The sequence below is a fragment of the Durio zibethinus genome, chromosome 14 (assembly GCF_047325235.1).
Source record: "Durio zibethinus cultivar Kanyao isolate XHJ-2024 chromosome 14, ASM4732523v1, whole genome shotgun sequence".
Lineage (NCBI taxonomy): Eukaryota > Viridiplantae > Streptophyta > Magnoliopsida > Malvales > Malvaceae > Durio > Durio zibethinus.
The window spans coordinates 763,381-779,021 of NC_143175.1; the positions used below are offsets into that span (position 1 = coordinate 763,381).

Here is a 15,641-nt window from a genome sequence, read left to right on the forward strand (position 1 = left end):
AAATTCAAAGTTTCCGACCACTTCCCGGTGAAAATACCCAGTTGTTGCTACATTTCAGTCAGTCTCCCAAAAATCAATAAAATTTTCAGATCCCGACAGACGTCCAGCCAAGTTTGTAGTATCTGGCGACTTCTAGAGAGAGAGTAGCAGAGAAAATGAAATGAAAAGAAAAGAGAGAGAAGTAAATATTCAAACGATTATATTTTAAAAGAGAGAAAATGAAAAAAAAATATTTAAGTGATTATGTTTTAAAAATTATTTATTTAAAAATATCTCAATAAAATTTATTTAAATTGATATATAATAACGATAAAATTTAATGATATCTTATAATTAAAAATTGAGTTTGATACACATAATTCTTGCAAGCATAATCTTCATTCTTAAAAATATTAATTAAATATAAATGATAAAAAAATTTTTACTTAAAAATTAATTACTAATTTCATTATAATTTAAATTTGATCAAAATTTAATATAAGTTAACTACAAAATAATACTTTATTTTTGAATTAAATATTCTTATATGATTTATTTTAAAATTAATTTTTTAAATATATTTTAAAAGATATATATTATACTATTACTCTTTAATAAAATCTAAATGAAATGAGATATATATATTTAATATTTTAATTTCATTTAAATTAAATAAAAAAATCTAAAATTCCACGTTATAATTTCAAATGGATTAGATTTTTTTAATTTTTTCTATTTTTTTCAACCGCACACAAAAACAAAGTAAGCACGTGAAAAAGTATGCTCTTTTGTCTTTTTGGTTGATGCAATATCTGGCAAATCAGACTGAGGACACTATTCCTGAAAAGTAGATAGACTTGGCCAAGTCTTCTTTGGCCAGACTTTCCATTAAAAAGGCAAATGATGCATTACCAAGCGCGTCCGATGCATTGAAAATTAATTTGTACCTATGATAAAATATTAATAATAATCAACTTACTTTCAATTGAAAAAAATAAAAAAAAGTAAATATTCAAATAATTATGTTAAAGTCACTTATTTAAAAATATTTTAATAAATTTTATTTAAATTAACATATAATGATGATAAAATTTAATGATATCTTATAACTAAAAGTTGAATTTAATATACACAATTCTTGTAAGCATAATCTTCATTCTTAAAAATATTAATTAAATATAAATAATAAAAACTTCTTTACTTAGAAATTAATTACTAATTTTATTATAATTTAAATTTGACCTAGATTTAATGTAAGTCAACTACAAAATAATACTTTATTTTAAATTAAATACTCTTATATGCTTTTTTTTAAATGAATTTTTTAAATATATTTGAAAAGATATATATTATACTATTACTCTCTAATAAAATTTAAATGAAATAAAATATATATTTAATATTTTAATTTCATTCAAATTAAATAAAAAAAATCTAAAATTTCACGTTATAATTTCGAATGGATTAGATTTTTTTAATTTTTTTTATTTTTTTCAACCGCACACAAAAACAGAGTAAGCACGTGAAAAAGTATGCTCTTTTTGGCTTTTTGGTTGATGCAATATCTGGCAAATCAGACTGAGGACCCTATTCCTGAAAAGTAGATAGACTTGGCCAAGTCTTCTTTGGCCAGACTTTCCAATTAGGCAGCATGATATCGAATTAATTACATGTTTACTATAAAGAATGGTCTTTTTTTATTATATTTTGAATAAATTTAGCTTATTTATTTCTTGCTTTCTATCAGTTTAAGAATTCTGATATATCATTTACGGCATATCAAAGAAATTGATGTTGGTGTTAATTTGTCGATTGAGTAATTAAATCATACGCAATGATGAAAACATGGTCGCCCGCTCCAGAATTGGGTGAACTTTCTCGCAGCATGTTTAAACGTTGGGTATAGTTTTGTCTTTTGTGGAAATTACTACCAAAGTTCAAAAGAGTCGGTAGAACAAAAAAAAAAAAAAAAGTAGGTAGGAGTTGTTTTGCGTTCATATTTTCAAGCATTCCAGCAGAACTGTGAAATAAATATTTCTTTTGCCAAAATCTTGTTTTATTATTATATCGATTCAGTCATCAATTTCCAATTAGTTTTGCTTTTATTCAATCAAGATTATTGATTAATTAACGATTTGTCTTGAGGAAATTAACCTGTCAGTTTTCTCCATCCTAGTATATATACGCCTGTACAGGATCAAGATCATCAGTATATAAATTATATAGTTCTTTCTTTTTTTTTTTTAGCTTTTGAGTTAAAAAAAGTTAATATTTAATATTTTGTCAGTATAAAATTATAATTATATAAATAAAATTAAAAAACTGACACATATCATTTAAGATATATTTAAAAAAATAAAAATTTAATTAAAAAAATAAGACATGTATGGTTTTTTAATTTTATTTATGTAATTATAATTTTATATTGCCAATATATTAAATATTTACCCTTAAAGAAAATAAGCATTATATAACCCAAAGAGTACAATATTTTTGTTATTGGATCGGTGTTCAGTTTTTTTTATTGAAATTAAAATTTAATATTTTATCAATAAATCAAAATATAACTGTTAGCATTATATATGAAATTTTGTTAACTTAATCAATAATCTTCTTATGCTAAACAGTTGCTCACACATTGGAAACTATAAATGTGCCAAATATTTGCCACATTTGCTCATATATTTGAAGTTTTTGTTTTTAAATTTGGGTCCGAGTAGTCATCTCCAATATTTTTTGGGTCATTAGCTTTTTTATATATTTTGAGTCACCATCCACAAATAATTACATCCACAATTAATTTATAAATAAATTCTATGCATGTGAACAATTTACCAGGGACGAAATCATACTAATATTTTTCTTATTTATTGTAGAAGTGCCTTTTTCTTCGTTGTTGTCAATTGGGTAGTTAATAAATTCATCGAAAGCCTGATCTTTTTATTGCTGGTCACTAACCATCTGAATTGAAACCCATTGCTCAATGTGTGATTTAAAAATGAGATGATGATAAGATCAAGGGACTGAGCATAAAATATATGATCCCAATATTATCTTTCTTAGTTATTTTTTTGGTGGCTCACTAGTCAAGAAGATTACAGATAGGGCATCCTTAAGAAACTATGGTAGCAAAACACTAGAAATGGAAGATAGAGAAACCTTAGCTGAAGCATCCTAATTAACCTGACAATACAAATAAAAAAGAAAAATGTTAATTGCTAAGAGATCAAAACCCCAAACACAACTTTATTCGATCGGAAGCAAACACAAAACCATAGTTATAGGAAACAGAAACATCAAGATTCCATAACATCACACTGATTATACATTAGTAATGCCCTAATTAACTTTAGTTTAGATTGAGATGCTATTTGGAATTCCTTTGGCAGAGAGTCCCACTTCACCCGTTGGGTAGAGCAAAGTATACGGTACATTGACATGACCAACCCGATTCTTCAATTTCTCGTCCATGTTAATCTTTAATATTTCTCCTTCAATTTCAGCAAGTCTATTTTTAAAAGCTTCAAAGGCTGCAAGGGGAATTGCATCTCTTGTCCTGTCAGGGGTTCGTTGTCCAAGTTACACCTCATCTGATGCGTGCTTCGACCGAATTTCTACCACAGTAATGCCAGTGAGGCATTGTAGCTGTGAAGCCATTGTTCTGAAGAAAGCCTTCTCAGGGTTCCTTTCAAGCTCAGTATATTCAGTGGTGCCTTTCTCAGCCATGAACCTGCGGCTTAGTGCTGGACGATTTGGGTAATAGCCTCCATAGGCGTACTTCCCAAAGTTAACAGCCGCATGGAGAGCAGACGCTATCCATATGATAATGGTGCAGGATTCTATCAGCTCTTCACGAGTTTGCATTTTAGGCCACCATGGCTCATGTTTCTTGTCACCATGACCCACCTCTCGGAGTTCCTTCCACCAAGCTTCAAGTTTAGGGTCCTCTTGAACCTTTTTATCCGTCTTGTACTAGGAGGAGCAATAGTCTTTAACCCATTTTTCAAGTGCAAACCAGATATTTAACCCATCAACAGCATAGGGATACTCTGTTATCAGTAGTCGAAGACCGTGCGGGCAATTTCCATCATCAACTGCAATTCCTCTGAATATAGTAAAGAAAGACAATGCTAATTATTTCCATTAAAGCATATATATATATATATATATATATATATATTACTTAGTTAGCTAAAAGAGGATTTGATTCATTTGTCACTTATAAGATTATCTTTACCTTTTCTTGAGATCAGTGGGGAGTCCCTGCTCCAAGAAATTCCAACTCTTATAAATATGTGACGACGTCTCCAAGGAATATTTTGACGAGTAAAATGTCTTCTATATAATTCCATCTGCATTCACAAGCAGCTCCCTGGCCAATGCATTGATAGTCATCGTGTCACGATAGTAAGGGTGGAGAAGTTTATATATTGGATGAACCACACTCAGCTGTCTGTTTGTTGCAATCACGAATGGCTCTAAAACTGCATGTGTTCAACCTGAGATCAAATTGAACGACACCATATTAACTACAAACTGATTACTAATTTGCTTGATAAAAGATATTTAAACCTTCTTTGACAGATCCTTATTACCAGTTACTTATTAGCTGATGATGACCACAATCATTCGCAGCTACAAAAGCTTTACCAAACTACCAAATAGAACCCTCAACTCCATGTTCCGCTGGAGTGTACACCTTGCTAACAACACCGAATTTATCTCCATCTGAATGTGGCAAGCTCAATTCAATTGCCACCGGCTTCAATGTGCTGTCACCTCTCAAGAATAGAATTGTCCTAGATGCATGAATCTTTGTTCCTGTATGATCCAATATAAATAACCTATTGCTCCCCAGTGCCTGTGCAATCATAATCCATTTCATTTAGTTAGAAAGTTGATAGTTCTTTAGAGATAAATTAACAAATTAATTACCTCTTCTACACTGAGTCCCTCTAAATTATAATCGATGTGTTCCTTGATTATACAACTGTTTTGGTGACCATAAACTTCAGGATCTAGCTTGCTAGTTGGAGGGAATCCCTGCAGTTGATTTCATAGTTATAAGTTTACATTTAAAAACAATTGATTCCTTGGCAAACATGGGAGACAGAGAGGCCATAATGTGGTTAAAGCCTTACTTTGAGAAGACGAATGAGAAGAGAGTGCACCTAGCAACCATTTCCCTGGCAAATTCGTCATCTGTCCTCCATGCAGTAAGCTTATTCCTCTCTGTTCCCAAGTCTTTAAAATATTAAAATGAATATATGGCTATTCAAAATATATAGTACTATGTGAAGTCATAGATTAATTTTGAGCTCTCAAAGCCAATATTTAAGCTGTCATTTTGCAATATTTAAACAATTTTTTTCACCTTTAATCACTTGAGGCACTGGAAATTTTAAGAGCTGTTGCCCATCTGTCCGAAAAACCTCCTTCATCATTGGTAAGGGGATCTGACTCACAATTTGATTGAGAGCATCTGTAGGAAGTGGAATTCCATTAAGGTAGAGGTTCTCTACTTCCTTAAAGGAATCAAACTCATAAGGAGTAAGGTCAACAAAAGCCTCAAACAACGGAATCATTTGATTAACCAAGCCTTTCAGATTATAAGCAATAAAGTCTTGACGTTTTCAAGTGACCAAATTGCTCATCTCTAGGGACGTAAACGTTAAAAAAACTGTCCGATAGAAACCTCCTGCCCTCTGTCTTGGGATCTATAAGGAGAAGAAAATTAAGAATCATATTAGAATCCATCTCTATAATTACCAGTCTACACTTCATATGTAATACATTGTACCAGATGCTTCAATAATTTGTTCCATAAGCTGGATTCAAACCCATTCATCGGTCCTCCAATGTCATACTTTTTCTATATAATCTTGAATGTAATTTTCTATTGTCTACCCTGATCTTGATGGTGGTCGACTTGTTCTTCCTCTTCGAGGATAAGGATACTCAGCGGACCCTCCAAGAACAGGGCGAGCGAGTTTTGAACTCGTATCAGGATTCCCCAAATCATTGTACACAGCATAGTCATAGACACGATCCCCAAATTTGAGCACTGCTTTCCCATCTCCTCTCAAGGCCTTTAGCTCTTCTTCTCTGTACTTACGCAGCGGTGCAGGCGTTTCATGTGGAAGGTATGTCTACAAAAATAATAATAATAAATTTATTTAATACTATAACTCTTAGAAATTTAAATTTTCATGACAAATTAATGTTGCTTAATTACCTTGTTGGAGAATAAAACTCTTGGATTTTTATATTGTTTATCAGGATAAACCCAAAAGTTGCAAAGAAAGTGAATTCGACCTGCACCAGGAACCTCTTCAAGAGTAATAGTCTTTAAGAATAATTCAGCAGCATGATTATTTCGAAGGATTATAGCTCCTGGAATTCCAAGCTCCTCGTCCCACTCAAAAGAAACCTTGTACAAGGAATCGCCACCGGTTAATGGAGAGGTAAATGTAAGGTTCCAGTTCTGCAGGGCTTCTAACTTCCCAAGCTTTCCTCCGTTTCCATTTGCTACGTACAAAAAGAATTTAGTGGCAAAGCATAATGGCTTTTGTATCAAAGCATTGATAGGGCCCTGAAGATCATATATGTGAAAGCGAGATAATTTATTTCAATGAATAGAAAAATGAATAAAATTAAAGAAAAGCGAGAGAGGAAAGAGAAGTTAAGGCAAAGTCGAATAAAGAACGCGCACCAGGGTCAGCATTGTCTCCACTGACGAGCTGCAAAGTGACTCCTTGGCCTAGCAACTCAAAACACTATCAGCTACAGTTGTATGGATGGCATTGAAGTCCAAAACATTATTTTTCACTAAAATAACAGTGCCCCTGATGATCTTCTCGGATTTCTTGGTCCTGCTGGCTACCTCATTGACAACATCACTAGCAGCATTGAGAACACGCCCGAGAATCGTTTTTTTTTTTGGAATATATTTGGTGCTTTGGATGTGGCAAAATGAATAAAATGTTGGGTCAAGTTATAGCCAGAGATTCACCTTACAATTTTAATTAGCTCGAAAAGAAAGATAAGATGTTGTAAATGCCTCACGGAAAATATGATTCATGTGGCCAAAAAGAAGAATCCTAAGCATGCGTAATCCATGCTTACGTACATCATGTGCATGGGAGCAGGGATGGAAACATTTGTGGGACGAAAGGACCACCATGAATAACCTTTTCTTTTCTTTTGAAGGATATCCTTATCACTTGTTATTAAATCATTTCAGTTATAAACAGTTTCCTAGCTACAAATATTAGTTTTGTTTTCTGGTCCAAAAAATATTAGTTTTGTTTTTATATTAAATCAAGATTTTTGATTAAGAGTACATTATTTTATTAACAGATTAAGTAATAAAAGAGATAATCTATTTGGAATGAAAAAAAATGCCTTGAATTTTAAGTGGCTAACCAAATGTAATTTAGACGATGTTATACATTGGAACAATTTTTATTTCATTTTAATCACTATTTAACTGATTTATACAATCCAGATGTAGAAAAATACTTTCAAATAAAAAATTGTAAATTTCATGTTAATATCATATCATATGGAGATTTTCACATAAAATATTAATGGCCACCTTTCATGAATTAAGTTATAGGCTGGTAGTGTTCACATAATACTGGATCACTTTTTATCATAAATTAAGATAATAAAACAAAAGATAAATAGATATTTATTCTGAAAAAAAAAAACTTTCACTAACCCAAGTGGATAAATGTCATATAAATATTCCACAAATATGATAGGAGTTGGGACCATCTAATAAGATTGTACCTTATGCCATCATATTAAATTATTATATATCACTTTACTTTTTCAATCGTGCTAGATTTAAGTCATGATAACTCAATCCTATCTAAATATGCAGGTACAATTCGATGTGATAATTAAAATAATTATAATTATTTCCTAAAGTATAACTAGCCGTTTTGATTATTTCCTAGAGCACGAAAAAGCATGAGAAAAAAATACAATGGATTGGATGTGCTTGTGAATCAAAGAACAAATCAACACCCAACTTTGGGACCAGCTGCTTGGATTTTCGAGGATGGCAAAGAGCCTCGAGATTCATGTTCGTATCTACGACTTTTTCTAATATGAACAAATTGATCACCCATTGGTTTTCTCCTAGTATATGCTTTTAGTGGACCAGCATCACTTTATAAATATATATAACTCTTTCTTCATTTTTTTTGTTTTTTTTCCCTTTTGCTGTTGGGTTCAGAAAACGATAAAAAAACTTTTGTCGACAAACACATTAGTTTTGCATGTTTTGTGTTGAATGCTGGGGTTTATGTGGCAATAGACTCAATTTTAGGTAGGATATGTCTGGGAACGTATAATTTTTGTAGCAGAAGCTATGTCCAAACGAGGAAGCCCCTCCCATTCTGATCAATGTGGAAGCGTGGAAAAGTTTTGCATGGCATGGGAGACCATAATTGGCATACGAAAGAAATATTGGAGTAAATTTCCAAGACTGACAATTGAGTGTGAATCCATTACTGACCGTTACGTGTGAATGTGCTTTGTTAGAGTACATCAATTTCCAGGGCATATTTACGTTTGTGCAGGGGTTGTGGGGCAGGACTAGCCTCGTTGCAGGTGAGTTTTTGTACTGAGTTAATCACTACGCTTGTTTTACTCAACATACTTGCTCACTCATAACAAAAGTGTCAAATATTTGCAATTTCTTGCTATCGAATTCATTGGCAAATTTGCTCACGGTTCATTTAATGTTTTTGTTTTCAAAATTCTAGTCATGAAAGTCATTTTAAGCTTTCCAGTACTTAGTGTTCATCACGAAAAAATTTCGAGGAGGATAAAGCAAAAAACCATGTGAATGGTGCACAAACACGTCGGATTTTGGGACCGTGTAATAAAATCGATCGTACGTGGGGGGGCCAACATGTAAAATCATTTTCGCATGGCCTTTTCAATGGAACTCGGATGAAATTAATAACAATGTGACCATTTAATTTTCAAGCAAAGACCTGATCATAAGTTATATGTTGGTGGTACAACGAATAATGTTCAAAGTTGTTAAAATATTATAGAAGTCAATAAAATTGATTTGTTGCACTAATAGCAACATTTATTTGTAATTATAATACAATAGTATAATCAATTAAGTAGGAATAAACAGTAAGGAATGATTGCCCTTCGTAAAGAATTTGAAGAAGCATCAGATTGAGACGCTGTTTGGAATTCCCTTGCCAGTAAGTCCACCTTCACTAGTAGGACAGAGCAGAGTGTATGGCATATTGACTGGACCAACACGATTCTTCAATTGCTTGTCCTTGTTCATCTCTGCAATTCTTTCTTCAATTCCTGAAAGCCTCCTTCGGAATTCCTTAAAAGCTGCAAGTGGTGGTTCATCTAACGTCCATTCAGGTGTGTCTCTTTGCCCAAGATAAACCTCATCCGATGAGTGCCTCGACAGAATTTCTATCAAGGAAATTCCAAGGAGAGTCTGCAGCTGAGCAGTTATTGTTTTCAAGTAAACCTTTTCCGGTTTGGATTCGAGCTCAGCATATTCAGGAGTGCCTTCCTCAGGCATGAACCTGCGGCTCATACTTGGGCGGTTGGGGAGGTAGCCTGCATAAGGATATTGGCCAAAGTTAATTGCTGCATGGAGAGCAGAAGCCACCCATATGATGATGGTGCAAGAATCTATAAGCTCTTCACTAGTCTGCATTTTAGGCCACCATGGCTCATCTTTCTTGTCACCATGACCCTCCTCTCGAAGTTCCTTCCACCAGGCTTGAAGCTCGGGGTCTTGCTGAACCATTTCATCCGTCTTGTAGTAGAAGGAGCAATAGTCTCTGACCCATTTTTCAATTGCAAACCAAATCTCCAATCCATCATTAGCATATGGATAGTCTTTTATCAGTAGGCGAAGACCGTTTGATGAATTCTTATCATCAACTGCAACTCCTCTGAACAGAGAAGATGGAAGCATGGCATTTCCATCAAAAAATAACTAAAATGTACCACAAAATTTCTAATTAAAAGCTTTATATTTTGTAGGATCTGATTCAACGTCAGACTACCTCATAAAATTTCGTAGGATCTGACTCTGACAGGGTGAAGTCTAGCAATTAAATATTCCAAATTAATTAGTATCTGAATTGAGATTTGATTCATATCTAGAATCATTCTTGAACCATGTACCTGTTCTTGAGATCTTTGGGAAGTGCCTGTTCAAGAAAATTCCAATCCTTATATATTACTGACGACATTTCCATGGCATATTTTGCTGGGAAAACTGTACATTCTAGGATTCCACCTCCATTAATCAGAATCTGCCTGGCGAATGCATTTATGTTCATTGTGTCACGGAAGTGAGGATGGAGAAGCTTATGAATTGGATGAACCACACTAAGCTGCCTGTTCGTCGCAATCACAAATGGCTCAATTACTGCATGAGTGTTCAACCTGCAACCAAATTAAAGGCATAAGCATAAATCCCCTCTCAAATCGAGCTAATCATTGTATAATTGGTATATAATTATGTGTAAGCCTTCTTCGGCTGATAGCCATACCAATGGCTTATGAGCTGATGAACACCAGAGTCATTGACAGCCACGTAAGCTTTAGCCAGCTGCCATATGGAACCTTCAACTCCATGTTCTGCAGGTGTGTACACCTTGCTAACAGCACCATATTGATCCCCATTTGGATGTGGTAAACTCAATTCAATTGTCAATGGCTTCAAAGCCCCGTCATTCCTCAAAAGCAAGACGGTCCTAGACGCGTAAGTCTTTGTTGTAGTAGAGTTTATCCTCCTGAGGTATGGCATAATTGTGTCATGATGGTCCAATATGAATAATCTGTTGGTTCTCAGTGCCTGTTCAACCAAATACTTTCAAGTTAGAATGATTTAAAAACAAATAAAAGTTGAATCCGATGACAATAACTCTCAAGTATTCATACACTGTCCTTTTGAATGGAATCAAGAAATATACAAAACATTACCTCTTCTATGGTGAGTCCCTCTAGGTTGTGCTCAATGTTTTCCTTGGTTATGGCACTGTTTTGATTACCATATACTTCAGGATCTAGATTGCTTGTTGGAGGAAATTTCTGCAATTAAGAATTAAAAATAAATAAAAATTAGAAGACTTTAATATAATCTGTTAACCATTGAAGATCAAGTGGAGGAAAAGAATTTAATTCGAGCTCTGAGATACATTTTTAATGTTTTTCTATTTGTTTTCCTTCGATCTGCTTCCTTGACAAACAATAGGAAAAATAGAAATTCAGAGTGGTGCTTAAGCTTACTTCAAGAAGACGAATGATAACAGGGTCGATTCCAGCAAGCATTTCTCTGGCGAATTCTCCATCAGTTCTCCATGCAGTCCTACTGTCTGCTCCAATTCATTAAAATATCGAAGTAAATGGTAATGAACATTAGTAAATATGTGAAAAGTCAAAGACATTTAACTCTCAAATTAGCATATATTTGATGCATTCCTTGAATCACTTGAGGCACAGGAAACTTCAACAGTTGTTCCCCGTCAGTTCGAAAAATTTCTTTGAGCATTTCCAAGGGGATGTTCTTGATTATATTATCAAGCAAGGGGCCAGAAGGAAGCTTAACTCCTCCATAGTAGAGTTTAAGCACATCCTCAAATGAGTCGAATTCATTACAAGTGCGGTCAGTTAGATCTTCTAGCTCAGATATAATGAATTGAACTACAGACTTTAGTGCATAAGCAAGAACATCGGACATCTTCAAGTGTCCAAATCGTTCATCTCTTGGAACATAAATGTTTAAGCTCATAAGAAGTGGAATCCTGCTCTCAGTGTTATGATCTGTTAATTATTGGAGTAAGAAAACATTGTCAGACACGAAATATAAATTCAAAACAAGACAAATGATTATTGATTCCTTAATCCAGATCAATGTAATGTCTTACCCGATCTTGTTGGTGGTCTGCCTGTTCTTCCTCTACGAGGATAAGGGTACTTGGGAGATCCTCCAAGAACAGGGCGGGCGTGCTCGAGACCCTTATCAGGATTCCCCAAATCATTGTAATAAGCATAGTCATAGACACGGTCCCATTCTTGGAGCTCTCCTTCCCCATTTCCTCTCAAGGCCTTTAGCTCTTCTTCTCTGTATTTACGTAGTGGCTCTGGCATATCATGTGGAAGGTATGTCTAGAGAAACATCAAACATTTGTTAGAGGTATAAATGAGCGAACTTTGCTATGTTCATAATCTATTTATTTAATTAATGATCTAACGAACATAAATGAACAGAAAACGGATCTATTCAATAAAAGTATTTAAGTATATACCTTGTTAGTGAAGAAAACACGATCTTTGTGATATTTCTCGTTGGGATAAACCCATGAATTGCAAACAAAGTGAATCCGACCATGACCTGGAACATGTTCAAGAGTGACAGTCTTGAGGTAGAATTCACTGTGATGATTATTTTTAATCAGTACAGCTCCAGGTGTTCCAATTTCCTCATCCCATTCGAAGTTGACCCTGAATATAGATTCCCCTGCTAGTGGACAAGCTCCTGTAGAATTCCAATTCTCCAAATATGCTGGTTTTCCAAGCTTTCCTTGCAATCCATTAGCTACCAACACAATATCAAAGTTAAGGCCTTTAAACAAATTTTTTTTTTTACTTAATCTGCAAACAAAGTAAAAAAAAAATTACTACGAGCCATGTCTTATATAATCGAATCATTGGTTAATTTCGACCAATTCATGATAAAAAAAAAAGCTGTTAAATCCAGCAAACAAATTTGATTTTATATTATTCATGATTAATATATATATTAATAAATTGAAAGTAATTATGTAAAATAGGATATGTAAAAGAAGAAGAAAATGGGAAACTTTAGGGAGAAAAGAGAGACCAATTAACATTGACATTGACTTGGACTTGGTCATTCTTGAATTAGGAGACTTGAGACCCCCAAGTCTTTATGATTTTCGTAGCGAAGCGACCCCAGCTGCATTGATAAATTTTTTTTTCATTTTGATTGAATTATTATAGGATTATAATAAAAAAAAAAGATGAAATGCATATTTCTCTATTGAACTATATCATTTTTATTGCATTGGCACTTATATAATAAAAAGTTATAATTAAATATTTAAAATTTCGTTACATTCGACACTTCAATCCTCTTGACTAACACAGTTAGTCCAAAGATAATATCATTTTTTAAGGCCGATGATTAATTACCAAATATTAGGGGAATTCCTAGTCAACACTACATCATATTAGGGTCCATCACCAAATTAGTATTAGAAAAATATAAAAAAATTTATTTAAAAAAAGAAAAATTTTAAAATATATGTAATTTTAAAAAAAATAAAAATTCAAAAAGTATGATTTTAAAAAAAAAAAAATCAAAATATGGATTAAAAAAAGAATATATAAGTAAAAGATTTTTTCTTATGTTCTCTTTTATAATTTCAAAAATTAAAAATAAAGAGGCCTTTTTGCTATGTATTATGATTTTATGAATGTTTTTAATATATCATCCTTGGATTAAGGTATTAATCAAAAGAGATAAAATGGTTGATAGAATAAAACCTTCGGTATCTAATTGTAATTTTTTATTCTATAAACATTAATATAACAAAAGTAATATAATTCGAAAAGCAAATTAATATTTAATCTTAAAAAATAACAGGTGAAAGGCCCTTGAATCCATTGCCAAACAAACATGAAAGGGAAGCACAAGCATTGTTGTCCTGGATGGATGAAGAATAAAACACAGTAAATTGTTTCATTAAAAACAAACAAGTGGAAAAGCAAAGATAGAGAAATATAGTTGTAACATTTAATTAGCTTTGACTTGTATAGAATTTCACGTTGATTTTAGGTTTTGAATTGATCACATTGCCATGTCTTTTAATTGGAGATAGCTACATGACTAAGTCAGTAGATTTGTTTAATTGGAGATGTGTAGCTAAATTTTTTGTCATTCACCATCATTATATCTAACTGCTGGGGGCTCCATTTCCTTAAAACTTTTTCCAGTGTTTTATTTATTTATTTATTTTTATTTTCATACCTCGTGATGCACGAGTGGAGCTATTTTCATCACTTGAAAAGATACCTGTTTTTTGTAAAATAAACTTAAATCTTATGAAGTTAAAGGTTCATATTAGATCAAATTATAAGACAGAATGATAAGACAAAAAAATAATATAAAAAAATAAAAAAATATAAAATATTTTGTATTTTTATGATGATATGAATTATAATAAATAATTTTTATTTAAAATATTTTAAAAATATATAAATTATCAATATTTTATATTATATTAATATGAATTGTAAAATTTAGTTTAGATAGATAGATAGAATGTACGGTGTTCTAACCATAGTTTGATCGAAAGGTTAAGCGGAAAAAATTCCTGTCGGGTATGGGGGGAGTGAAAACTGTTACCAGCTAGTAAACCAAAAAGAAAGCAAATACTATAAATTAATGGCATCAACAAAACTAGCTTTTGTTTTGACTTTAGACAAGACAGACATGCTTGATATCTTATTATTTTTCAGGATTTTAGGATGAAACAAAAGCAGGAAAGAAGCAAAATTTATAAAAAAAAACTCACCACGGTCACCATTTTCAGCACTGATAAGTTGCAAGGAAACTCTTTTCCCTAACAACTCAAGAACCCCATCAAGAAAAGATTCATGGAAATCATTGAAGTCCAAAACGTTTTTTTTCATCAAAACAACAGTGCCCCTGATCTTCTCCGGTTTCACCATCGTCTTGCTCCCACTGTCACCACCGCCGGCGGCCGCGTTGAGTTGCAATGATTTGCTTCTGTAGGAAGAAAAAGAATATGAAGAAGATGATGATGATGTTGGTTTAATCGAATGGTTGAATTTGATAATTTTAGATAAAGGGGTTTGGGCCATGGAGGAGAATTTGTAGCGAAAAATTGGCCTAGACAGCTTTACCCCTATGTGGAACTGACAGGGAAGCTTCATTTTTGTGTTCGTATGGGATCGGAGAGTTTCTGTTAAATTTCCCTCCAATTGAAAACTTGGTTGAGAGTATAAAGCACTTTGGTCTTTATGCTTTTTATCTTATCGAATAAGTTCTCTCTTTTGAGATTGACCTAAAAGAAATTAACTCACTTCGAAGATTTTTTTTTTTAAATTTTCTTAGTTATATAATTTCTATTTTTTTGGGGTTATTTGAGAAACATGGAACCTTAATTACTTGGTAGGCAATAATTTTTGGAATTTAATTTTAGATCATAATGTAAGAACTATTTATTTTACATGATCATTGAACCAAAACTTGAATATGTCATATTTTGTAGATATTTTATTATGACAACTTATACGAAATATTATAGGTGAAATTTATGAAAGTTTTTATTAGAAATGAGTAAATAAAAATTTTTTAAAAAAATTCAAACCAATAGATTAATGAATTTAATGTAAAAATCAATAATATGTAAAAAAAATATTACAAATATTATTTATAGATGTCCTATTTAGTTTGAGGTGTTTTTTAATTTAATTTTAGGATTTTAGTATTTTATTTAATTTAAAATTATTTATTTTGTTAATTAATTGATTTATAATTTAAAAAAAAAAGAAAAAAATTTGATTCAGTTTGAAATATAATATTTTAATTGAAAAAGGAA

At 32.3% G+C, this 15,641-nt stretch overlaps 1 protein-coding gene and 1 pseudogene across 1 annotated transcript; both read right to left on the bottom strand.

Annotated features, from left to right (window-relative positions):
- Positions 1-3,208: 3,208 nt before the first annotated feature.
- LOC111293794 (putative linoleate 9S-lipoxygenase 5) lies at positions 3,209-7,758 on the bottom strand (annotated as a pseudogene).
- Positions 7,759-9,027: 1,269 nt separating this feature from the next.
- LOC111295239 (putative linoleate 9S-lipoxygenase 5) lies at positions 9,028-15,022 on the bottom strand. Its single transcript, XM_089743054.1, has 9 exons — positions 14,592-15,022; positions 12,300-12,589; positions 11,919-12,159; positions 11,471-11,814; positions 11,281-11,364; positions 10,975-11,082; positions 10,542-10,846; positions 10,171-10,434; positions 9,028-9,935 (listed from the first exon to the last, which is right to left on the bottom strand). The coding sequence occupies exons 1-9, from the start codon at positions 14,971-14,973 to the stop codon at positions 9,182-9,184; spliced, it is 2,772 nt and encodes a 923-aa protein (XP_089599180.1). The 5' UTR covers positions 14,974-15,022; the 3' UTR covers positions 9,028-9,181.
- Positions 15,023-15,641: the final 619 nt, after the last annotated feature.